Raw genomic sequence first — 24,668 nt, 5'->3', positions numbered from 1 at the left:
TTTCTGCTAAGCAAGAGCGAGCAGGATACCAGTTATAAATGGTACTTGCGACACAGTATTTCTACTGGTAACCTAAATCGCGTAAGCATAATCCTCTTTTGTTACCTTTCCTTTGTTTTTAAGTATTTATTTTAAACCTTCAGACATAACTCATCGTTGGCAAAAGTATAACAATTTTAAAGAGAATGTCATGAAACAGTCATTTGAAAAGGCAAGGATTGCATGTAAGCCTAGTTTTAATTATGTGTGCATGTGATCAACAAGAGTAGACGGAGTAGCTTTACTTTCTATTGTTTCAAAACTGTCCGCTACTAAACCCCTACTAGGGGTGGGGTTAATTTTCACTGATGTTCAGTCTTGACCCAAGTCTTGTCCCGGTCCATCGAAAAATATGCCCCGATTCCCTAAGTTTTCAACCACTTGACATGAGACCTTTAGCTTGAGTTTCGTTGAGCTAGTTTTGTAGGACGATTTATCATGAGAGTTTGATATCTGGACATGACTTTTACAAACGTTCTCCAACTCTCGAGTGCTCTCATAATCAAAAGTTTCTGTTGATATTTGTAAATTACACAGCTTTGATGAGGATCGAGCCTGACACACCTCGCTCGACGAAAGTGAACAAAAATGCGCGCCGCCCCGATTTCACAGCTGAATGCCTTCATGACGACATACGCAGTCCGCGTATCAGCACGCGTTGTCGAGGTTTCAAGTTTGTTTTTGTTTAATGACGTAACAATGCGTGTAATGAGGTCACTCAATATTGCCACTTGCTGATTGGCTGAGAATTTATGACGCGTCCGTATTGCTACAACTCAGGATGTCGCACTGTTCTGCATACGTAGTAACATAAACTTTTTACGGAAGTAGTTTCACATAAATCGTCTCCTTCCAAAGAGGGAAACATGCCTATCATCACTTAAATTTCGATTATTGAACAATCGAGTAGGGATGGAAAACGTCTTCAACACAGGCGCGTCTACCACGTACCGTATAGGCTATCCACTTCACAGCTCGTTCCTCCCGCCCATCAAGTTCCATCAAGTGCCCGCTATCCAGCTTCGGGAAGAGCCTAAACTACCGCCGAGGAAATTCCCAATATCTCCCGCCGGCCCCACTCGGCAGTGGGAGAAAGGCACGTGGCAGGTTCTCCTTCCTGATATCAAGTGAGTATGTGATACCAGAAATTCTCCTCATCTGATAAGCTCTTCATTTTGAGTGTGTTGTTGAAATGTTAATAGACTCATTCAAGACTAGGCTAGATACAATCCAATAATGAACACTTTCAGTTTCATAAGGTGAGCTCACCACTAAATTGTGTCTACTTGCAACACCACACCAGCTACACTTTGTATATCCCTTGTTGCAGTAATCGACAGATACAGATACATTTCAGGTGTTCTTATAAAGACATTTCACTGAAGACGTCTTTTGGAACTCCTTGCCTGTGTGCGTGTTTCCCTCCATCCTACAATCTAAACTGTTTGAAGTCAGAGTAATATCCTATCAATCAGAGCTTCACTGAGCTTGTTCACCTTTAAGCCTTAGGCCTGTGATATTTTTTCATAGGACTCGGGAAGTACTGGGTATACAGTGCTATTAACACATCGCATGGGTAATCGTGTATGGGTAAAACCAAAATTAATATTAGGCCTTAATATTTCTTTCTAGCAGCCCCTCTACAAAAAGTGGCTTTTACTCTGTGGGCAAACTTTAAAAAGACAGTACTTTGAGTGGATCTAAGCCTTGCTTGGGGCAAACTTGCATGGATTTGTAATAATAAATGTAATAGTGAAATGCATCATACATAAGATTTATTCAAGTTTTCAATCATTATTTTGAAAAATATCTTAAACTCATATCTTGTTATAAAGATGTTATTGCTTTTTAGGCCTTTTACAGATAAGCCGATCGTCCGTGCACCGCCTCCCCAGGAATTCACAAGCCATCTTCAGATCAAAGCACCGAAAATCCAGCCTAAATTTTGCCAGAAACGTCCGAGAACACCCGAGCAACAGGAGCCACCTCTCAAGGGGCTCAACGAGCCGTTGCCCCCGGTGGTGCCGCACTGTGCTGACGGCTACCCGGATGAGGTAGAGGAGGGGTGGGTGGAGGAACTGTGTCGATCATATCACTGGAAAACGACCAGCAAAGAGGCTGCTAAAGAAGGCTGTCTCGAGATTTCTGAAGTAAGAATGTCACTTCTTTCTCTTGCTTTGTTGTAGAGAAAATTATCCATTAAAGACACTGGACGCAAACAAATTGGTAATTTCTACAAAAAAAACCCGTAGTTTTTGAGAAAGAGGTGATTTCTTATTACAAACATATTGAACTGTTTCTAGTTAGAGTCCATTTTGATCGACACAAATACTCCAATCTGATTTCAGATCGATCCGCCTAACTCAACCATTGAGCAGAAGTCTGATGTCATCATGTCTCGACCAATGAGATACGACGCCAATGAGCGTCCGTGGCAACGGGTGGTTCCCCTCTGGGATAGACTTCAGTCACGCCCCCATGTGGGGAAAAATGTCAGCAGCCGACAGATCGGCAAGACCATGTTAAATGCAGACAGGTTGTTTAAATACACAAAGTGAGTTTCTGTGAGAGTTTTAATTCTCCTTTAGCTCTTATACAAGTGGCCCTTGACTATAGAGTGAACACTACTCTTGGTAGATACACATACACATGTTGCAAACTTTATCAAACGTGACTTTTTTTAGGCACCAGTTGCAACAATGGGTGCGTTCGTTTAGCTTCCCTGGGTCGACCCCGGTGTGTGGTGTTTTTTTTTTTCCAGGACGAACGTGTGTAGATAATTACCCACGTTCGTTCTGGTGAAAAAAACCGCCACACACAGGGGTCGACCCAGGGAAGCTAAACGAACGCACCCGTTGTAAATGTGTAATTGAATGTTGGCTGCTGAGGAACGATCAATTTGCATCAGGGGTACAATCATTATACTATTTGGTGTTTTTTATCCATAATTTGTGTGCTTGGCAAGCTGTTTTTGAACAGAGCTAAATTAAATTGGGCCTTTTCTTAAAACACTTTTCTACAGTGTTTCTTTTCCGTAATTTCTGCATCTATCAATGCTGTTTTTGCTTTTCATCAAATTTTTACTTTTTTTACAGCCAACCTCCCACGAAAACACCGAACATATCTCTTGACGAGAAGATTTCTTTGATGGGAAGAGAAGATCAACTGTCTTCAATGTTGTAAGTCAAACGTGCAAAATAAATAAAAAAAGGTTTCATGAAAACTGAGCGCGAAAAAATGGTTCATTTTCTGTCATTTTAAAGCCATTTGGCCTATACTGAGAATGTTAAATTCTACACGGGAAAAAAAACACAGGTAGGCTCAGTAAAGGATGACTAATTCTAGCAGTAATAAATGCGACAGAAATGCCATATTTTTTTTTAAGGGGCCATAAATGGATCTCACCCATGGATTTAAAAAATTTAGCTAGTTCAACTGCTTTTTAATTTAACGTTTCGTTTCCAGTGTGCGCAAGTGTCCCGGTTACGCTGGTTACGTGCCAAGATCGCCACATAATGTTGCCATGGAAACCAACCGTCTTCTTGATCTACGAACAATGACAACCATGAAATCAAGCTACAGGTCTGTTTACAATCCCTTGAGTTAGTGCTAATGAATATTCAAATATCGATTTACAATCAACCAGAAACTGAGTTGGAGGAGGGCGAACTTTTGATTTGGATTATGGCGATATACTTCTGTGCCTAATTTCTTAAACCATTTAAGTACAAAAACTTGCCAAGCACACACAAATCTTGCTTAGATGTTCTCATGCACCAATTCCAAACAGCCCCTTAAGCAGCGTTGATGCTTAACAATTTGTTGCTAAGTATAAGAAGGCTGGCTTTCAGACACAATGATACATGTTATATGAAAGGTATTTCGTCTGAGACGTCATACGCGAGAGGTCCATAAAACATACGCAATTTTGTACCCCTGTCAGAGCTCGGGCAGACAGTCACCGTAAACAGGAACTTCGCCACTTGCGTACAATAATTTATTCCCATCATCAGTCTACTAACTTTAGAAAACCAAATCTGCTTCTTTACAGACCATTCGCCACCAAAGAGTACACGATGAAGAACTTCGCGCACCGAGGCCCTTTGTCACGGACAGTAACACTTACGTATCCCTACAACCCATACAACAAAGTGGAGAATCGGGCTAAAGGGATCGAACAAAAATGGTAGAAACGGATCGGCTCTTTACCAACAAGATTGTACGCACCCCCCGTGCCAAAGCTGCTGAAATACTGGCTACAAATGGGATTTTTAACTCAATTTTCAAAAATCGCCAAAAGAATGTTTATCAAGCTAATTTGAATACATGTCACAAAAATAACTGTTTCCATCCGTTAAGTCTATAAATCGTATTTAGTTCTCAAAATATCTAAAGTTGAATGTGAAGAATCACGTAGTATTTTCAATTATAGGAAATGTTACCAAGGAACATGTATGTGTATTTACATACACATTTTTCGTAATTATTTCTTTTGCTTTTGATAAATAAAGAAACGCACGAGAAAGGAAAACATTAGTACAAATAATTGTTCGAAGATGAGTGTTTATTTGGGTTTTCCCCTTCAAATCAAGCTCCGTTGACAAAAAAAAAACCTGCTGCTTAGCAAGTATATAGGTTACAATCCAGAACACCATACAGTTACCAATGCTGTGAGTGGTACTACGGTAATTTCTTGCTTAACCAAGAAATTTGCTAGTTAGGCCTTATGGTCTGCTTAAAGGAACACGTTGCCTTGTATCGGTCGAGATGGCCTTTGAAAATAGTTTGTAACCGTTTTATATAAAATGCATATGGGTAGAAAGATGTTTAAAAAGTAGAATACAATGATCCATACACATTTGCCTCGAAATTGCGTGGTTTTCCTTTTACTTTGAGAACTAACACAGTCGGCCATTTAAGGGAGTCAAAAATTTGACTCCCATAAATGGCCGACCGTGTTTGTCGACGAGGTAAAAGGAAAACCACGTAATTTCGAGTGATACTTGTGTGGATCACTATATTCTACTTTTAAAATATCTTTCTAATCATATGCATTCTATAACAAACGGTTAAAATACGCTTTTCAAAGACCAACTCGACCGATCCAAGGCAACGTGTTCCTTTAACAGCTTAATGAAATTGGGCCCCGGTAATTTCGGGGCACGTAGTGAAGACCCGACTCCCCCATACTGTTATTGCGTATAAAGTCCAAGATGTTAGTCACCACAAATATTGTACTCGAAACCAATAGTGATGCAGCATTTAAAGTGACCGTCGAGTGGTAATCGATATAATGGTGGTATAATTTGTTGACGTTGTGTAAACAAACTAAAGTGCATACTTGTAATTAGAGAACTTCCGGAAGTTTTTTTTTTCCCGAGCAAAATTATTATTGCCTCTATGCATAACGCACTTCTATAGTGAATGAACTGAACTGTGTACCCATTGCCGGCGAGAGCTGTATAGTTTTCTTGTACGTGCTTCAAAAATAAAACCGAAAACAAAATGGTCAAAGTGCACGCTGTCCAGGATGAATCTATTGATGTCCAAAATGCGGCAAGTGTGGACAAGGATGCTTTACGACAGTCCGAGCGGGACAAGGCGAAACAACCAGGCGGGCTGGCTTGGCGAAAGTACGGCAGACAATTCCTCGCTACGTGGTCGTCGACTGTGCAAGATGCCGTGGGACTTACGGGTATCAAATACCTTGTGAACAACCAATCAAGTCAGCTTCGGAGGTAAGGTTTTGTTTTACTGCAGAAATACGCTTCTCCGATTTAGAATAAGAGGCATAACAAGTGATCTTCTCCTTTTTCTTCTATCGTTTGATCTTTGGACCAAGGTGAAACTTGAATGTAATGAAATTGGTAGTTTATTGGTAATTGTCAAAGACCAGCCTTTTTACTTGGTGTATCTCAACATAGTGCATAAATAACAAACCTGTGAAAACTTGAGCTCAATTAGTCGTCGAAGTTGCAAGATAATAATGAAAGAAAAAACACCATTGTCACACGAAGTTGTGTGTTTTCAGATGCTTCATTTCGAGACCTCAAAATCTAATTCTGAGGTCTCGAAATCAAATTCGTGGGAAATTACTTATTTCTCGAAAACTACGTTACTATAGAGGAAGCTGTTTCTCACAATGTTTTATACTGTCAACAGCTCCCCATTACTCGTTACCAAGTAAGGTTTAATGCTAATAATTATTTTTGAGTAACAAGTGTCCACTGACTTTAAAGTGACTTCAAACCACTTGATGGTATCCTCGACGAGGTCTCCGAGTCCCTGCTCGCCTGTTGGTGGTCTGAAGTCAGGACGGTCATGAACGATGTGACTGATGATGATTTGCGGGCTGCCACACTAAAAAAAAAAACTCATATAATTATTTGTTTACATATAAATTTGGAAGTGAAATTTTCTCAAATGCGTATAAAAGGGAAGCTGCTGTAGACTTCTAATCACAATGTTTTTACTTTCAATATACATTTTTCTTCGACAGGTTTGTCTGGACGCTTGCAATACTCCTCGGATCACTTGCCGTCATTTACCAGATGCAAGAAAGATACGCCCTCTTCGCCAGTGTTGCGAAAAGTGTCGACTTTGAGATCGTTTACCCGACCAGTCTAGTGTTCCCAGCTGTCACCATCTGCAATTTCAATACATACAGGTGACGTCACTTAATGCGATACGAATTTTGACGTCACACCAGTTGACATGTGCTCAACTCCTGCGATACATTCGCTGCGAGGGCAGCCATGTGACGTCAAAACTCGTATATATCACATTTTCATTCTCAGGAAGTATAATGAACCGGCTTAAAGGGACTCTATTGTCAAAGACCAGTCTTCTCACTACCTTGGTGTATCCATCTAAACATATGCACAAAATGTCGAACCTGTGAAAATTTGAACTCAGTTGGTCGTTGAAGTTGCGAGATAATAATGAAAGAAGAAAACAAACCTGTCACATGAAGTTGTGTGCTTTCGATGCTTGATTTCGGGGCCTCAAAATCGAATTCAACTTCAGTGGAAAATTACTTCTTCATTGCTTGTTACAAAGTAAGCTTTTATGCTAACAATTATTTTGAGTAATTACCAGTAGTGTCCAGTAGTGCCTTTAAACGCAGTCAAATTCTAATCATTCTTCATCATTGTAGGAACCTCAATTTGGATCAAGAGCCGTTCGGTAAAATCCTGGAAGACTTCAATAATTTTGATATGTTTGGGGCGGTGAATTTCTCATCGTATGAACCCCAGCTTCGGGGAGTGAACCTGACTAATCTAACGCTCCACTACGGGCATCTAATGACCAATGGGAACATGTTTATAACGTAAGTGTTGTTGCATATGAAATTATGTCAAGTGTTTGGTGCTGTATTGACCCCTTGCACGCACGTCACACGCGGCGACTGTGCCATGCTCACCGTTGACCTTATCGCAAATACTCGGTACGCGCACAATAAACGTGGAATGAGGTGCATGCTGGTCTAGCTAGCTATCGAATTTGATCACTAGCTAGACCAGCATGCACCTCATTCGACAGTTTGCGCTTTCGCTATGGAGTGCGTTTTGGCGACCCCAACCAGAAACATTGGTTATCAGTTGAGCGTTTTCGCGTGTTCGGTTGAGCGCGGTGACGAGCACTGTTCAGACCAACCGGTAACCGACTTGTTGAGTTGGTTTGGGCTTTGGTTGGGGTCGCCAAAACGCATCCCTAGTATTTGCGAAAAGGTCTATTTTGGTTGGCAATGGGTTTACGTGTAAACGCCACCTGTAGCCTAAAAATCACACTAATGCACAGTGACATTGCCCACCAGTATGGCGCATCGAAGATTATTCTGATGATGACGTCAGGTGAAATGGGTCAATAGGCCTAACCTTACTATACATTGCTTGTTTGTACTTTTTACGGGTTCTTGATTGATTTTTTTTAATATTTTTGTTTTCACTTTGTTCTTTCGTACTATGTGCTTGGTGGCCTTTATAGCACTTCATGTTGTGCTATGTGCATTGTTGATGTTTATATTATGTACTTTGTGCTAAGATCTTGTACCTGCAGTGTTCGTGTACTTAGTATAGCCTATTAGTGCTTGAGGCTTAGCACTTTGTAGTTTGTGGTTTTGTTTTACTTTGTGTTCAGTATAGTAGTGGGAGTTCGGGTTAAGTACAAAGGACCAAAACAAAGTCCCAGGTTCCGGGAACAAATTACAAGACATCAAGCACAAACTACAAAGTCTGAGCATCTATAGCACTATGCACGTACCAAATACCAAGTACTAACCACAACAACAAGTACCGACCAAAAACCAAGTACATGTATACACAAAGTAGGCCTACACAAAGCTTCAAACACAAAGTTACAAAGTGCTTTTTAATAACCAACGAGTATTAAAGGCAGTGGACACTATTGGTAATTGTCAAAGACTAGCCTTCACAGTTGGTAAGATCAAAGTTGCGAGATAATAACGAAAGAAGAAAACACCCTTTTCACACGAAGTTGAGTGCGTTTAGATGGTTGATTTCGAGACTTCAAGTTCTAAACTTGAGGTCTCGAAATCAAATTCGTGGAAAATTACTTCTTTCTCCAAAACTATGGCACTTCAGAGGGAGCCGTTTCTCACATTGTTTTATACCACCAACCTCTTCCCATTACTTGTCACCAAGAAAGGTTTTAGGCTAATAATTATTTTGAGTAATTACCAATAGTGTACACTGCCTTTGAAATACTCGTTGGTATACATGTGCAACGAGAAATTGATGCTTTAGGTGTGAATTTTACATTTGAAATATAATCTCCTTTTGAATTTGATTTACTATAGAGGAGTATGGGGACACAGCGGAATAATCTCCCCTGACAATTTTTCAAGTGTGTTGACCGACTCTGGTCTCTGCTACACGTTTAATGGTGGCGAAAATGGCACACCACCGTTGACTGTTAATTCCGCCGGTAAGTTAAATTATGCATGTGTATACTTTTACATAACTTTTGTTGAAGATTTCACTTTGTTCTCAAAGTGAGCAGCTAATTTGTAGCAGTATACGGACGTGCTTTCATACTGATGTTCGTTTCTGTATCGCTTAGATTTCAGACTGAAATTTGTGTTGGGACAAAACAATTTAGTGAGAAAATATTGACAGCACAGGTAAAAGTTGAATCTTTACTGTGATATACAAACATAATATGCAATTAATGCTCAATATATCTCAGTGTAACTTTACAATAGTGTAACGTCCCATATCGATGTTCAAGATATTCATTCACTGTACAAACCTAATTAAATGTGAAATATCGAAAAGGAAACTATTATGTTTATTCGCAGTGAATGTCCAACGTCCAATATCGATGTACAAGGTATAGACATTTACTGTACAAACCTAATTGAACGTGCGATGTCCAGTGTCGAAAAAAGCAACATTTGTATTCGCTGTAAAAACCTAAATGTCAAATGTCGAAAATTAAACCTTGATATTCGCTGTACAAAGCTATATGAATGCTCAACGTCCAATATTAGTTTCCTTAATACTGTTCGCCAGGTAAAGGGAATGGGCTCAGCCTTCTCCTGAACCTGGAGCAGGACTATTATTATTACTCTGCGGCTACTCCGATTTCTGCCGGTTTCCTCGTAGCTGTGCACGAACAGGGGAAGGTTCCGCCATTGATGCGTTCTGTGGGAATATCTGTGCCACCGGGCACCGAAGCCAGAATTAGTATACGGAAGAAACAGGTACACACTCGTTCATTAATAATGCACATTTATTTCAATGCTGTCTTGCAGTACAATAATATAAAATAATGCACATTTATGTCGAAAATACAACAGCAATATTATAGTAAGAGGTAGGTACACAAGGGTTCAATAATAAGCAGCAATTTAAAGACAACTTTAAAGGCAGTGGACACTATTGGTAATTACTCAAAATAATTATCAGCATAAAACCTTTCTTGGTGACAAGTCATGGGGAGAGGTTGATGGTATAAAACATTGTGAGAAACAGCTCCCTCTGAAGTGCCACAGTTTGGGAGAAAAAAGTAATTTTCCACGAATTTGATTTCGAGACCTCAAGTTTAGAACTTTCTTCTTGCATTATTATCTCGCAACTTTGATGACCGATTGAGCTCAACTTTCACAGGTTAGTTATTTTTTGCATATTATGTTGAGATACACCAACTGTAAAGGCTAGTCTTTGACAATTACCAATAGTGTCCACTGCCTTTAAAGTTAAGCGAGATGTTTTTGCTCCCTATAACCTATAGACAGACAAACGCTACAACACCTTGAACACCCTTAATCCTCAATTTCAAAAGTACATCCTGACTGTTTCTATACCATCTTCATTTTATTTGTACTATCAACTTATATTTTTGTTGTTTGTTTGGTAATTTTGTTTTGTATTAATTGTCAGGCATAAAAAACAAGCCTTTCTTGGCTTCTGATAAAGCCCCTATATTGGTTTGCTCCATATCCATTACATTATACCGAGTGTGAGAGTACAGGTCTTTTACAATTACCAAAGGTCTCCAGTGCCTTTAAAGGCAGTGGACACTATTGGTAATTGTCAAAGACTAGCCTTCACAGTTGGTATATCTCAACATATGCATAAAATAACAAACCTGTGAAAATTTGGAGCTCAATTGGTCGTCGAAGGTGCGAGATAATAATGGGAAAAAACACCCTTTTTACACTAAGTTGATTTCGATACCTCAAAATCTAATTCTGAGGTCTCGAAATCCAACTCGTGAAAAATCCCTTCTTCCTTGAAAACTACGTCACTTCAGAGGGAGCCAATAATTACCAAGAGTGTCCACTGCCTTTAAAGCCCGTGTACCCTTTCGGTACAGAAAAAAACAAAAAAGTTCACAGATTTACATATAACTTACAGGGTTTACAGAAGGTAATGGTGAAAGACTTCTCTTGAAATATTAGTCCATGAAATGCTTTACTTTTTGAGAAAACGGTAAAACAATATAAATTCTCGTTGACGAGAATTACGGATTTGTTATAAACACATGTCATGACACGGCGAAACGCGCGAAAACAGGAGTGGGTTTTCCCGTTATTTTCTCCCGACTCCGATGTCCGATTGAGCCTAAATTTCCACAGGATTGTTATTTTATATATAAGTTGTGATACACGAAGTGTGGGACTTGGACAATACTGTTTACCGAAAGTGTATAATGGCTTTAAAAAGAAAATACGAGTGTAGCAATGACTGTTGATGTCGCTATGTAAATAATTGAAGATTGGTCCAATAAATATTTACAAAATAAATCAACTTTCAACATTGGTTTACCCTTTATAGATAAAGAACATAGGGAACACTGGTGATTGCGGTACCAAGGAACTGAAATATTTTAGTTCTTACACCTCTATTAATTGTCGACGAGAGTGCGAAGCCCAGGTAGTCCTGGATAAATGCGGATGCGTTTTACCCTTCGAAGCAGGTGAGACACTATCAAAGATAGGTTTTGTTGGGTGTACAGTTCAGTGCAGCGACGACAGTTAGTGGCTGTGACGTCATCACTCTTTGCGCATTATATGACGTTTTACACAATCTGTGTGGTAAAAAATGTGAAGGTTTCCTCAACACGGGTAGCAGTCGGCAATGTTCTCTAATTTTTGAGAGAAGAGACAAGTTTACAAACAGACAATCAGTGTATGGTCCTTTATAAGTCATTTGAGGTTGGATTTATTTGGTTATGTGTTAGTTTTAGTTGTCTGTTTTGCCATTTTTAATATTGTGCCCTCTATTGTAGCTTTTTGATGGAACGTTTATAACCGGGTTGTTATCGCAAAACTAAACACAGCTGCCCCAGAACGGTTACGCGTATACGGATAGCTGAAAGTAAAAGGGTAAAAGACTAAGTCATACTTCCCGCTAATGCGAAAGTGATACAAATTTTGACGTTACAAATTCGAATAATTCGCATTCCTTGTGCTCAGCTCCTGCGAAATTGTTGGTGCAAGGTCAGAGATGACGTGACGTCAAAATTCGCTTCTCATTCGGACCGGGCTTAACTAAATACATTTAAACAAAATGTATGAGCTTTCCGGCAAGAATTCTTAGTCAGATGCAATTGAGGTTGTTTGTGCTACAAGATCTAACAATCATTGTGATTAGGTTGTCTTTCAGTGAAACCACTACCTTCATACATTTAACCTTGTGTATTAAAATAAATGTTTAAAAAATAAAACAAATTAAAAACATTGTGTATAATTTTCTTGTCTTATAGTTCACCAGGAGTTGAGAGTCTGTGACCCCATTGAAATGCTGTCCTGCGTATACACGTATTCCGGTAGGTCAGCAACTATGATTTATTTAATTTATTTTAATTCTGCAGACAATACGAGTATAACAGGCAGAGGCCGCCAAGGGAAGGGCAAAGGTGAAAACAAAACTACCGTCAAAACATCTTGCCCTCCCAAACCTAGCTCATAAAACGGAGGAATAATTCATATACTACATTAAACAGTCTAAAACTCTTATTTTTTACTTGATAGGCTAATACAATTTGGCTTCTTTGGTTGAAAATGTTACAGGTTCAAAAAGTGTCGGGGACATTTTTGGTTAGTCTATTAAAAGCATTACGAACTGTATGCTAAATCATCAACTCATGAAGCTATAATTTGAGCTGATATTGCATTCAGTTTCGTTTTCGCGCATTTGCCTATTTCACGAGCCTCTAGTTAAGTGTGACGTCATGCTATCAAACCTCGAATTTGTGAAGCTCCCTTTTGACTCATTAGTGTCTTCCAGGCCAACAGAGGGCGGAAGAAGGGGCAAACTTAACAATAACAATCATCTGGTGCAATAAATGTTTTGTCTTTCTTCAATCCCGTTGACTCCAGAGATTCTTGGTGTATGCGACTGTCCCGTAGAGTGCGAGATAACTAAGTTCATCCCAAAACTGTCACTTCTATCATATCCATCTGAATTTGTGAGTGATTTCTACGAATCCGAGGGGTTTTTTTCAAAAGAGTTTTATAAGTGAGTAACATTATTAGTTTGATCTTTAATACGCGTTTAGATGTGTTACCATGAACTCACAAACACTAGTCATAATATAGGGCGCCACCCAGAGTTGCCCCCGCGCAGCTGCCTTAATTTATTTTAAAGAGAGGCTGCTAGTGGCCACTTATACTGAACGAAACGGGCAGCTTCTACCTGTCCATGGTCTTCCATGAATGTTTGATCGAGAGTCACATTGATGCCCGGTTACGCCACTGCATCCAGGGCCCAATTTCATAGAGATGCTTAAAGGGAAGGTACACGTTTGGTAATTACTCAAAACAAATATTAGCTTAAAAACTGACTAGGTAACAAGTATTGGAGAGCTAAATATAGTATAAAACATTGTGGGAAACGACCTCCTCTGAAGTAACGTAGTTTTTGAGAAAGAGGTAATTTCTCACAAAAATACTAAAAGACTTTCAGCTAGAAGTCTTTTATTCCTATTTGAAAGCACACAACATTCGTCTAAAGGCCCGGTCCCACTGCAGCGATAACGAGAACGACAACGATCACGACGCAAAGAGAACGCGTTATATTGGTTGAATGGCTCCAAGCAGAATACGCACACGCTCATTCAACCAATAGAATGCGTTCGCTTGGCGTCGTTATCGTTATCGTTCTCGTTATCCCTGCAGTGGGACCGGGCCTTAACAAGGGTGTTTTTCTGTCATTTTTTCTCGCAACTTCGATGACCTATTGAGCCCAAATTTTCACAGGCTTGTTATTTTATGCTTGTAATGTGATACACCAAGTGAGAAGACAGGTCTTTGACATTTACCAAACGTGTACAGTGCATTTTTAAGCATAACAATAATGCCTATAATATTAAAAATTAGCAGGATACCAATCACATATGGTACGTGTAACATGGTATGTTGGCTGGTAACCTTATTATGATGGTCATAATGTTGTGTTTGTGCTTATTTGTCTCTTCCTATGAAACTGTAACGTAGCAAAAACAAAGCTCTCGTTAAAACGATCATTTTACAGGAAAAGTTTCATCATCAAAATAACGGCCTAACTTCCATCATCTCAAAAGGCACAATTCTGGCCCACTGCAATATAAGACATTGCTTGGTGTTTTTTACTCTGTTTCTTTGGACACTTCTGGTTTGTTAATTTTATCTGCCCTTTTTTTTAATCCGAAGAAACAACATGGTAAAGATGGAAATCTACATGGAAGATATAGCTGTTGAGACAATCACACAACAAAGAGCCTATGACTTCTTTGAATTTCTGTGTAAGTCTTTTTCACATCTTCTATGGAAGGTATATGTTTGGCAATCACATTCATTCTAATTAATGACAATGACAACAAGGGTCCCCTACTTGTCCTCTCCAGCGTGGACATAACCGCTCCGGATTTTCAGCGATATCTTAAAAAACGGGATCTCTCGCACGAAAACGGGACTTGAATCAAGTCTAGTTTGACCCCTTTCTTTGTTATTCTGTCATGAGACCCGGAATTTAGGTCAATTCTCACCTGGGAGTTTCTATTTTGTATGCTTTAATCGTATTACAGTGCTAACACACATCGGTGTATAGTTATGGATGAAACCAAAAGTTTATAATCTTTATCGCCGATGCAATTATGTTTCCATCTATTTAATACGTTATTTTGGTTCCTCTTTTTAGGTGACAGTGGTTGTGCACTCGGACTGTGGCTTGGGGGAAGTATTCTAACCGTAGTTGAGATTCTTGATCATCTCTTTCAGTGCATTCTTGCCCAAATGAATACGAAATAAACCTACCTGTCAAATGAAGAAATGTTACATGTTCGTGTATATACATTGTCTTCCCACTCAGAAACCCCAACCCCTACCCCTCCTTCTGTCCTTTTCCGTCCCCCCTTTCCTTTCTTTTCCGTCCTCCTTTCCTTTCCAAGTCATCCTTGGTTTATTTTGTGTTTTGATGGATTTTTTAATTTCGGTGTATTTTAAAAACTATTTATTTGTGCCATGTGATACTTTTCTTATTGTTGCTGTTAATTTCTACGGTTTATGTATGTTTTTCTGCTGTTTTTAATTGCTATACTTTCATGTGCAAGCCGAGAGAGTGATTTTCATGCTGGGGATGATAAATAAAGAATTTAATTTAATTTGAATTGAATTGAATTGAATGTTCGTTTGGTTACTGGAGATTTAGTTGTTGGTTTTTTTATTAGTGCCGATCCGAATGAGTAGAAGTTATGCCAATAGCACTTGGTTGTTATCTTTCATCTTCTTTCAAGTTAATGATAATTGTGATTTGAGGTCGAATAAAGACAAAACTGGCTAGTCAGAGTGGGATTCTAACCATCGACACCGGATAAACGTGCTGACACTCTACCAACTGAACCACCATAGCTTTATACTGAGCCTATGTTAACGGTCTCCCTATTTTGTCATTTAAAATTCCAACAGTCAGTTTCCCCTGTGGTTTTAAAATATTTAATAATAAAATACAATATATTGAAATACATGTGTTTTTTTAGGCAAATTTCAACAAAAACAATCCATTCATTTCAACGCCGACTCATTTAGTAAGGTTTGAAAATTAATGCTTGTCGGTAATTGCGACAAGGTTTCACCGGTGAATTTATTGTAAATGTCTTTGTAGAACACGTTTAATACCACTTGTGATACAGTTAAGACCGAAGCTAAACTAAACGTTTGGTGAATTATTAATATAGGTAATAATAAATGAAGCTTGTCACGTCATTAAGAGTTACATCATTATTGTGTACATATACTTTACCAGTGCATTCTTAAGAGTGTCCATTACAGTGAAACATTATATCGCCATCAATAAATTAACAACAACCTAATGGGTGTTTGGTTTGTTAAAAGAAAGCTCGATGCTTCAGTTGTTTACATGATCAACATGTGTAAATTTGTACTCGTCTTTAAACGTAACCAAGCCACAGAACGGAGGTAAGGCTTAATAAGTACACCGGATGTAGGTAAGAGTGCACAATTAGTGTTTTAGCGCCGTACTTTTAAAACGGACAAGCCCGTGAACACACAGAGCGCCAGAAAGGCGCAACCGAGGTAAAACATCATGAGCACGGAGTCTCAGTGGCCTGTGTCACTGCAACAAATCTGCAAGGGTTCCATGTAGAAGCACTGCCAGCTGTGAGAGGAGGGATGGAGCTTCCAATCTCTCGCAGGACAAACTGACAATACTACAAGTACAACATTGACAGCATAAAAGCACAGAGCTCGAATAAATTTGTGCAACCCACTCTCTCCAGGACAACAGCAATGCTTTTAGGATTAAAGAGTATAACAATTTAAGATTCAAGATGTCAAGACTACGCAACACTGATTTGAGCAACGTACGAGAGCTTACTCTGTGTTGATAGGTTTTCCGGTTGGACCAGAGCCTAATGTCAAGATACAAACTTGTCTATTCAACTGCGCACTAGTTGTCAAACAGCACAGCCATCTCTGTGGGAATAATTATTGCAAGTATTCTGAGATCACGCAACGATCTGCAGTCTATACGGCCAGTGAAGACTTCCCCTGTAGAGCAGTAGACGTGTTCAAATTTGCGCAACAGGCGAACAGTTGCGGCAGTCACACCAAACAGGTCTTATGTCTTTATCAACTGCTAGTAACTGTTGTTTTTTAATATCAAAGTAATAGTTAATCTTGACTGTGCTGTATAATTCGTTAAAAGTACTCCAGTTGCCATCCTCAAAAAAACATCGTAATTTTTGTTTAAAGGATTCTCTTTTTGTTTCATCGGTTTTGAAAAAAAAAATACATTAAAAAGCACGTTACGGCAGTGCGATTTTGATGTACATAAAACAAGGAAAATAAATTGCGGCCCGGAGCATTGTGTCTTGATCATGTGATGAGCGGGAAGAGGTAGTTTATCAAATTATATTAATAAACTTTTAACACATTGAACAACTTGGTCAGGCTATCATGTCGGGGCCCCCGATTGAAAACGAGCTTCATGTTGTTTCACTTGATGACACCGGTCACACCGAGAGTGTTGGTCCGTCGGCTCGACAAGTTGACACCGACGTAGAGCGTGCTCCTCCGGGTGAGCAACCGGAGAGAGTCACGCGGAAAGGTGGACGTTCTCGGACTTTCATTATCAAGACTGCGTTTGTACATCCAGGAAGCACCACTGAGCCTTTGAATGAAGACGACAACATGGGTGAGTCAAAAAGAAATTGACAGAGATTTTTTGATTTAAATCAAAACCCGGTGAAGCACATATTAAAAAAGCATTCTTTCCTGTTTATCTGGGGGGGGGGGAAGAGAATGAAACAAATTGAAAGAGCAGTCATGCCTGTTTTACTGAAAGCACGAGACATGTTTGTGGCTGCTGTCCATGGAATGTTAATGCTTGACTGAATCTTGTTTGTTAAGTGTTCCGTGGCCAGCTTGCAAAACGCGTACCTTTGCTAAACTAGACTTGACTCGTTTTAGTCATGATCAATTTATTTCATTCTTTTTTTTCTCTCTAAATAGCAGGAGGGAGAGTGCTTGTTAAAATATGTTAACTGAAATTGTGAGTGCCATTTTTTATTTTTTTGGGGGAAAAACAACAACAATCCCGGCCATTTTCTTTTTGACTCACTCTTTAGTGAGAGAGATCGAGTACGGACTGGGGGTGTTTTCCACCCTTCCCGATGCTGATCCCAATGCCGCAGAAAGGGCTCCTCAGACGGTCAAGAGGTCCTCGTGGCGTAGCCCCTTTGCCAGGTTCCTCGTAGCGTGGTCGTCGACCGTACCAGACGCCGTTGGGGTTCCGGGATTGCGATATGTTGTCAGCAAGCAGGACGGCAACCGTCGAAGGTACAATTTGATGTGTTTTTATCTGTGGTCTACTAGCCTAAAAATGATTTCCCTCCACTGCAGGAGAAAAGCCTTTCATTCTCCATTTCACTCTAGTCTGCGCTCTCTGCTGCCAAGTAATGCCCTATTTGCACTTAATGTTCATTTATCCACCTTCTGTTTTGTGTCCCTCTTTTTCTGTTTATTGGAGTCCAGTTGGTTATTTTGCATGCCTACCCGGGCCCAATTTCATAGAACTGCTTAGCACAAAAATTTGCTTAGCATGACATTTCTTCCTCATAGAAACAGTACCAACCAAACTTCTCCTGCATACTTGTAACTTGTATTCAGCTGTTGTTTGCTTATCCTGAAAATCACGTGAACATTTGGTTGGTAATAATCCTGGTTTAATCAAGGACAAAATTTCATGCTAGCACATTTTTGTGCTTAGCAGCTGAAATTGGACCCTATTTGTCAAACCTCCTTGCTAGGTGACCTGTCCATCTCCACCTCTTTGATTTAATGGTCTTGAATAATATCCTGCACTTTTTTGTTATGACGACACCTTTTATATAAGGATGTATATAAAAGTATATGACAATTGACAACTTTGTTTCTACTGCTTGCACTGCACCAAAATCACGAGTTAAAACAACAATTTTGTACAACAAATTGTTGGTTTTGTTTTGTTTGTTATCTTCAAGGAGTGTTCTCTCTTGTTTTTGAAAATTAAAAATAATATTTTGTTCAGAGTGAATAAGGTGGAGGCTATCCGGTACTGTACAGCCTGTATTGAGTTGGGCGATCCAAGTCGAGACGCCCCAACTGTAACACTCAAGTTGAGTTGGGACGATTGTCAAGTTGGGACGAAACATATGAAGCTGTATTGAGTTGGGCGATCCAAAATACAGTTGGGACGCCCCAAATGTAACACTCATAGTGGGACCAGTCCCAACTATAGTTGGGACGATTGTCAAGTTGGGACAGAACAACATATTATGTTAGCTTATGAAGCTGTATTGAGTTGGGCGATCCAAACTACAGTTGGGACGCCCCATCTGCTGTAACACTCAAGTTGGGACCAGGTTGGGACGACTGTCAAGTTTGGACGGAACATAATACTCTACGTATGAAGCTTTCCCCTCATGTTCCTACTTTTACTCTCACAGGTTAATATGGCTCCTGGCTATCATAGTGGGCGTGGTAGCTACCGGGTACCAGGTCACTGATAGGGCGTCATATCTGATGGGTAACCCACAACGTGTGGACTTGGACATTTTCTACAGCGATAATCTCACCTTTCCGGCCGTAACCATCTGTAACTACAACAACCTCAGGTATATCAAGTTCTATTCATTGCGTGGTACATGTACATACATACATACGCCCTCTGCCGGGTTATCACATTACATTATGTTATTTTGAGTTGCGTTACATTAATTGCATTACGTTACGTTACATTACATTACGATACGTTATGTAACGTTATGTTACGTTACATTACGTTATGTTACGCTACGTATCGTAACATAACGTTACTTTTCGTTACGTTACGTTGGGGTTACGTTACGTTACGTCACGTTACACTACGTTACGTTACGTTACGTCACGTTACACTTACGTTATGTTTTGTTACGAGATAGTGACGTCTTGAATCAATAGTGTGACCCCATGCGCAGATATTCATACGTGCGGCTCGGCTAGTGGACCCGGTACTAGGACATCAGAATATTCGGTACTTGGACACTAGGTACTTTAATATACTCGGTGGTCCAGGTACTAATACTCTAGAACTATTTATTTGGCTACCATATAGTACTCGACAGTAAATGTACCTAGTTGCAAATTTAAGAACATTTATTACAGGAAAAAATATCGGAAAGTGAATGCGGAATAAAATATCATATCAGTCTCTACTATACAGTTCAGGGCAAACGATCAACTGGGCCCAATTTCATGTCTCTGCTTACCGTATTAAGCAAACAACCGGCGCTTACGGAAGCAGGGAATTCCGTGCTTTATACGTCAAGCGTATTTCACGGGTTGACGGGGAATTTTGGCTCGTGCGTGTAGGTACTCCACGCTGGTGGGCATTATTCGCTTACACAGCTAGCGCAGAAACCCCGCCGCTTGCACGTAAGCAAATAATGGTGATCGTAAGCGCAGAATTCAACGGTAAGCAGAGCCATGTGATGAGGACCAGCTAGCTATTCACGTCATAAAGGCGTAATTAAACTGTCATTGTTGGTTTTCATAAACTACAGAATTACAAATAATATGTTCGTTCATTTTATATTTCTTTGTGATTCTGTTCAGGTTCAATATGTCAGATTATCCTTTCTTGTCTGAATTCTTGGAAGACTATAACGACATAACGGGCAAAGAGGTCAACTTCACGGCGTATAAACCATATTTTGAGGGCGTCAACACAACTCAGATGTACCTACAACTTGCCCATCAAATGGATGAAATGTTATCCTAGTAGGTATCCAGTGGGGTTTGCTGAAACGTGTCATGGCCTAGTGGTTTAAGAGTATCAGACTAAAGCTCTGGTGTTATTTCTGGTCAGCAGAGTGGGTTTAGAATCTCGGTCGTGACACATGTCCTTAAAGATGCTATGTCAGATTTTTGGCCGATTTGACCCAACAATTTTGATTTAAAATTCAACAGGTATTTTGATGGTTAAAAAGTTACAAGCTTTCATTTTGAGCCATTGCTCGAAAAAGTCCGCCAATTATTAGTAGCAGTGAAATAAAGTGCTCAATATTAGTATTTTGTCGGGATCCCGACAATATATCACGTGACCAATTCTTATTTGTTTTATAAGAAACGTTTTTAATTTTTGTCATGGTTCCTGACCATTTAAAGTAAAAGTAAAAAAAAAAAAATCCGTTAGAGCGGGTGATACTCTTTGAAATATCATTCACTAAAACAAAATCTATTTTTTAATGTTTGGGGCCAAAAAACTGACATAGAATCTTTAAGCAAGACACTTATATTTGCTTCGTCCTTCGGATGGGCCCCAAAGCCTTTAGGCCCTATGTGTTTTGTGGACGCACGTAAGTTTGACATTGTTCCACTCTGTTAATTAATATTAGTATTTGTGTGGACAAGGCTGTAGAAAGTGTTTTCTAACGGGAGATTTTGAGTCCATGGTCATACTTCTGAGAGGGTCTGGGGCATCCGGCCTGTCTGAGGATAGAACCTAAATAAAACAAAATTGAACGGGTCATTAAAGGCACCACACTATTTATAATTCCTCAAAATATTTGTAAGCATAAAAACTTACTTGGTAACAAGCAATGGGGAGCTGTTCATAGTATAAAACATTCTGAGAAACGGCTCCCTCTGAAGTAACGTAGTTTAGAAAAATATTCAAACAAATAAACGCTAAATAAAATATAAAGTTCAGTGCCTCTTGAAAGCACACAACTTGTGCGAAAAGTGTGTTTTTCTACCATTATTCTCTCGCACTCTTCGACGACCAATTTGAGTTCAAATATCTACAGGTTTGTTGCATATGTTGAGATACACCAAGTGAGAAGACTGGTATTTGACAATTACCAAAGGTGTCAAATGCCTTTAACATAATCATATCGAATTCGATCACCGGAGATTAACCACTATTGTTCTTTGATGTTGAACATTGCAGCGCTTCTTATAACCACGCCAGGATAACAGCGGAACATTTCAAAACTGTCATAACTGATTACGGCGTCTGTCACACGATAAATGGTGGACAGGATGGTCGAGAACTGCTTCAGGTAACTAACGGTGAGGAGCACTTTTTGTCATACATTCATTAAACATTTTAAATGGTCTGTGGACGTTTGTTTCTGAAAATTAACTGCAATAAAAACGTAATTGTAAGTGCTTGTAAATGAAAGTGAATTTGCAAACATACTTTGATTGGGAAAGGATGTTTACCAACTAAAGATAACGGAACCGAACCACATGGTAAGAAAGAAAGAAAGATAAATTACAGATTAAATGGGAGAATTTGAAACGCTAGGTGGCAGCAGATTTATGGATGTAAATTTCAGAACAATGGTTTTACCTTGTAAGTCTGCTGCCACCTAGAGTCCAGAAAGTCCCAATGACAAAATACGCACCATTATGTGGTGGTTTCTATTCTTTCAGGGTACACTACTGGACTCCTACTTAGTCTAGACATCCAACAATATCAATATTACTACTCGCAGAGAGATCTTGGTGCGGCTGGCATGTTGGTCGTGATTCATGACCAGGACGAAATACCGCTCGTGGAATCGTTCGGGATCGCTGTTTCCACAGGTAGCCACACCAGAATATCACTGAAAAAGAAAATGGTATGAAAGGAATGGATTTTGTCTGCGTATCCTTTGAAGCTTTGCATGGTGTGGAGAAATAGGAAAAACTAACGTACAGGCTTGCGGGTACAACCATGTGTAAATCTTCTGAAGAAGAGCAGAGTATACTGTTCGAAACGTCAAGACCAAACCGGCTCTGCTCAAATAATAATAATAAATAATAAATTACATTTGTATAGCGCATAATATGAATTAACATCTCTATGCGCTTTACAAAACAACAAATTACAATTACAACAGAAATGTAAACATTAAAAAAAAAAGAAAAAAAAAAAAGAAAAAAAAAAAACTTTTTTTTTTCGCCAGGCACCCAAGGCCTGAAGGCCACTTCAAAGTGTGGGCTACAATTATTTTTGTCCAGAGACCGTTGCCACCTACTCCCAGGGCTGAAACAGGGTTACCTCTTTTACAGTCCATACGGATGTAGGCTAGTTAATTATTTAATTATAGTTTGTTTAAATGGATTTGCTTTAATTTGCTCTTTTTAAAGTTGCCCTATCTGTCTATTTTAATGTCAATAATTTGACTGCCAATTTTGTATCGTTGTCATGGACGTTTGTAATTTTCATTAAGCACTTCAATTTTATTGATATAAACAGTGCACTGTTTATATCAATAAAATTGTTCGGTGATTTTTTCAAAACTTGCTTTAAATTTGTAATCATTGTTATTGGTCGTTTGTAATTTGTTAATCTGTTTATCTTGAATTGTTCTATATTTTCTTATACAGCTTGGTTAAATTGTGAAACTCTGTAAAGTGCCTCGGGACCCTTTCAGGTTTACGAGCTGTGTTGTGTATTCCCTTTCCCTTTTGTTCCTTAATTTCGTCTCGTAACAATTTTGTTGTTGCTTTTCAAACTATGGATGAAGTGTCTAAATTTTAAAATGAGAATGAGTTTTTACCTTGTGCTGCCAATTTATTATTCGTCTCTTCTCGCATCGAAGCAATGTTGTTGTTGATTTTTAAACTATGCAAAGTGTCGACAGTTCAAAACGAGACTGAGTTTTGTTCTTGTTTTGCTCCCATTATTGTTTCTTTTGTCTCATACAATGTTGTTGTTATTGTTTTTTAAACTATGCAAAGTGTCGAAAACATAAAATAATGATAATAATAATAATAATAATAATAGCTATTCTTATAAAGCGCATTTCATAACTGAAAGAAATACCAATGCGCTTAACAAAAAACAAAAGGCAAACAATAAAGCAACCAATAACAAAAAATACGCTAACAAAATGCAAACGAAAGGATTAAACTGAACAGAAGGCAATAGAAAACAAATGGGATTTGAGCAGAGTTTTGAATTTTTCCATGCTCTGTGGCGAGCGGATGTAGCCGAGAATGAGTTTTGATCTTGTACTGACAATTATTATTTCTTTCGTCTCGTAACAATTTGTGTTTTTTTGTTAACTTTTAGATGCAAAGAAATGAAAACCATTAAATTCTTGATACTAGGCTGCGTCTTCCTTTTAATTAGTCTTTTAATCAGAAACCAGACGTCGGCGCCACAGACCTGAAGTACTTCAGTTCCTACACGAAAAATAAATGTCGGTTGGAATGTTTGATTGACCACATTCATCTAACTTGTGGCTGCGTTGAACCCTACATGTCTGGTAAGAAAACCATAAATTTAATTAGTTGTTTATTTAGTTATTGATTTGTTTAATTTGTGTTCTCTTGCTTTGTTTTCCATTGTTGATCTTTTTGCTCTTGTCCATAGATTTGTATTTGTTTTATACGACCTTTCCTTTTTGGTGTTTTTTTGCAGGTATGTTTAAGGACCCCAATGGAAATAATGTTTTAACTTATTGTTTTTAGGGCTATCCTTGGATGTGCTGGGTTTTTTTTTACTGTTTTTTTTCATCTTATTTCATTGTCTTTTCTCCTGCTGTTGAGTATGTTTTTTTTTTTGGACATATTCTTGCTGTATTTTTATCCGAATGATTTCAATTAACTATCAAGGTTAACAGTTTAATTAGTCAACAAGTTTGCTGAATCGTTCAGCAAAGAATAGCAATTAATTTGAATGACCATTTTAGAGTGTAATAAAAAGTCTGGTACTTTTCAAAATGTTAATTGCACTGAGTGTTTTTTATTTATATCTCGTTTTCTCTCTAAATTCATGTTTTTATCTGGACAGCTTTTGCCACAGATAAAAGAGTCTGTGATTTGGTAGAGGTGTTCCAATGCTCCCTACCGACAACAAGTAAGAATTAAGCAAATTTTTGTCTTTATTTGATTTGACCCCCCTTCCCAAAGAAGTTAATAAATGAATTTGTCTGAAATAAGCCACTTCGGAGTTCCAGCTGCGCATGTCTGTTACTGCTGACAACGGATTTTGTCTATCTCCAATAACCTTTTGACAATACCAGCGGGTATTGACAAAATCCGTTGCCAGCACTAACAGACATGCGCCACTGATATTCCGACGTGGCTTATTGGTCTTTGATCCCTTCCACCAACGTCACACAATGTCGACTGTTTGACTGTCTCTTTT

The 24,668-nt window shown here is 38.9% G+C and overlaps 4 protein-coding genes across 4 annotated transcripts; all 4 read left to right on the top strand.

Moving 5' to 3' along the window:
• Nucleotides 1–818: 818 nt before the first annotated feature.
• LOC139934965 (uncharacterized) lies at nt 819–4,573 on the top strand. The gene is made up of 6 exons (XM_071929398.1): nt 819–1,166; nt 1,892–2,189; nt 2,388–2,593; nt 3,135–3,218; nt 3,505–3,621; nt 4,091–4,573. Exons 1-6 carry the CDS (start codon nt 952–954, stop codon nt 4,227–4,229), a joined length of 1,059 nt encoding a protein of 352 aa, XP_071785499.1. The 5' UTR covers nt 819–951; the 3' UTR covers nt 4,230–4,573.
• Nucleotides 4,574–5,539: 966 nt separating this feature from the next.
• Nucleotides 5,540–11,543, top strand: LOC139934414 (acid-sensing ion channel 1-like). The gene is made up of 6 exons (XM_071928642.1): nt 5,540–5,777; nt 6,539–6,706; nt 7,196–7,369; nt 8,858–8,985; nt 9,573–9,763; nt 11,340–11,543. Exons 1-6 carry the CDS (start codon nt 5,545–5,547, stop codon nt 11,541–11,543), a joined length of 1,098 nt encoding a protein of 365 aa, XP_071784743.1. The 5' UTR covers nt 5,540–5,544.
• Nucleotides 8,954–14,908, top strand: LOC139935051 (acid-sensing ion channel 4-B-like). Its single transcript, XM_071929501.1, has 6 exons — nt 8,954–8,985; nt 11,340–11,481; nt 12,271–12,333; nt 12,887–13,025; nt 14,198–14,289; nt 14,685–14,908. Exons 3-6 carry the CDS (start codon nt 12,306–12,308, stop codon nt 14,792–14,794), a joined length of 369 nt encoding a protein of 122 aa, XP_071785602.1. The 5' UTR covers nt 8,954–8,985; nt 11,340–11,481; nt 12,271–12,305; the 3' UTR covers nt 14,795–14,908.
• A 2,052-nt stretch (nt 14,909–16,960) lies between these two features.
• LOC139934412 (acid-sensing ion channel 1C-like) lies at nt 16,961–24,388 on the top strand. Its single transcript, XM_071928636.1, has 8 exons — nt 16,961–17,198; nt 17,632–17,842; nt 18,991–19,158; nt 20,138–20,302; nt 21,474–21,595; nt 21,962–22,149; nt 23,649–23,784; nt 24,312–24,388. The coding sequence occupies exons 1-8, from the start codon at nt 16,961–16,963 to the stop codon at nt 24,386–24,388; spliced, it is 1,305 nt and encodes a 434-aa protein (XP_071784737.1).
• The last annotated feature ends 280 nt before the right edge of the window (nt 24,389–24,668 follow it).

This window comes from Asterias amurensis, chromosome 3 (assembly GCF_032118995.1).
Source record: "Asterias amurensis chromosome 3, ASM3211899v1".
Taxonomy (NCBI): Eukaryota; Metazoa; Echinodermata; class Asteroidea; order Forcipulatida; family Asteriidae; genus Asterias; species Asterias amurensis.
This window is presented reverse-complemented; position numbering and strand designations above follow the sequence as displayed.

Excerpts from the sequence above, each read along its gene's own strand:
- LOC139934965 (XM_071929398.1), top strand. The coding sequence starts at position 952 with ATGGAAAACGTCTTCAACACAGGCGCGTCTACCACGTACCGTATAGGC. Across the intron at positions 2,190-2,387 it reads GCTGTCTCGAGATTTCTGAA|ATCGATCCGCCTAACTCAAC; the intron begins GTAAGAATGTCA and ends ATCTGATTTCAG. Across the intron at positions 3,622-4,090 it reads ACCATGAAATCAAGCTACAG|ACCATTCGCCACCAAAGAGT; the intron begins GTCTGTTTACAA and ends GCTTCTTTACAG.
- LOC139934414 (XM_071928642.1), top strand. The coding sequence starts at position 5,545 with ATGGTCAAAGTGCACGCTGTCCAGGATGAATCTATTGATGTCCAAAAT. Across the intron at positions 6,707-7,195 it reads TGCAATTTCAATACATACAG|GAACCTCAATTTGGATCAAG; the intron begins GTGACGTCACTT and ends TCATCATTGTAG. Across the intron at positions 7,370-8,857 it reads AATGGGAACATGTTTATAAC|AGGAGTATGGGGACACAGCG; the intron begins GTAAGTGTTGTT and ends GATTTACTATAG.
- LOC139934412 (XM_071928636.1), top strand. The coding sequence starts at position 16,961 with ATGTCGGGGCCCCCGATTGAAAACGAGCTTCATGTTGTTTCACTTGAT. Across the intron at positions 17,199-17,631 it reads GAATGAAGACGACAACATGG|TGAGAGAGATCGAGTACGGA; the intron begins GTGAGTCAAAAA and ends CTCACTCTTTAG. Across the intron at positions 17,843-18,990 it reads CAGGACGGCAACCGTCGAAG|GTTAATATGGCTCCTGGCTA; the intron begins GTACAATTTGAT and ends TTACTCTCACAG.
- LOC139935051 (XM_071929501.1), top strand. The coding sequence starts at position 12,306 with ATGCTGTCCTGCGTATACACGTATTCCG. Across the intron at positions 12,334-12,886 it reads CTGCGTATACACGTATTCCG|AGATTCTTGGTGTATGCGAC; the intron begins GTAGGTCAGCAA and ends CGTTGACTCCAG. Across the intron at positions 14,290-14,684 it reads TGACTTCTTTGAATTTCTGT|GTGACAGTGGTTGTGCACTC; the intron begins GTAAGTCTTTTT and ends TCCTCTTTTTAG.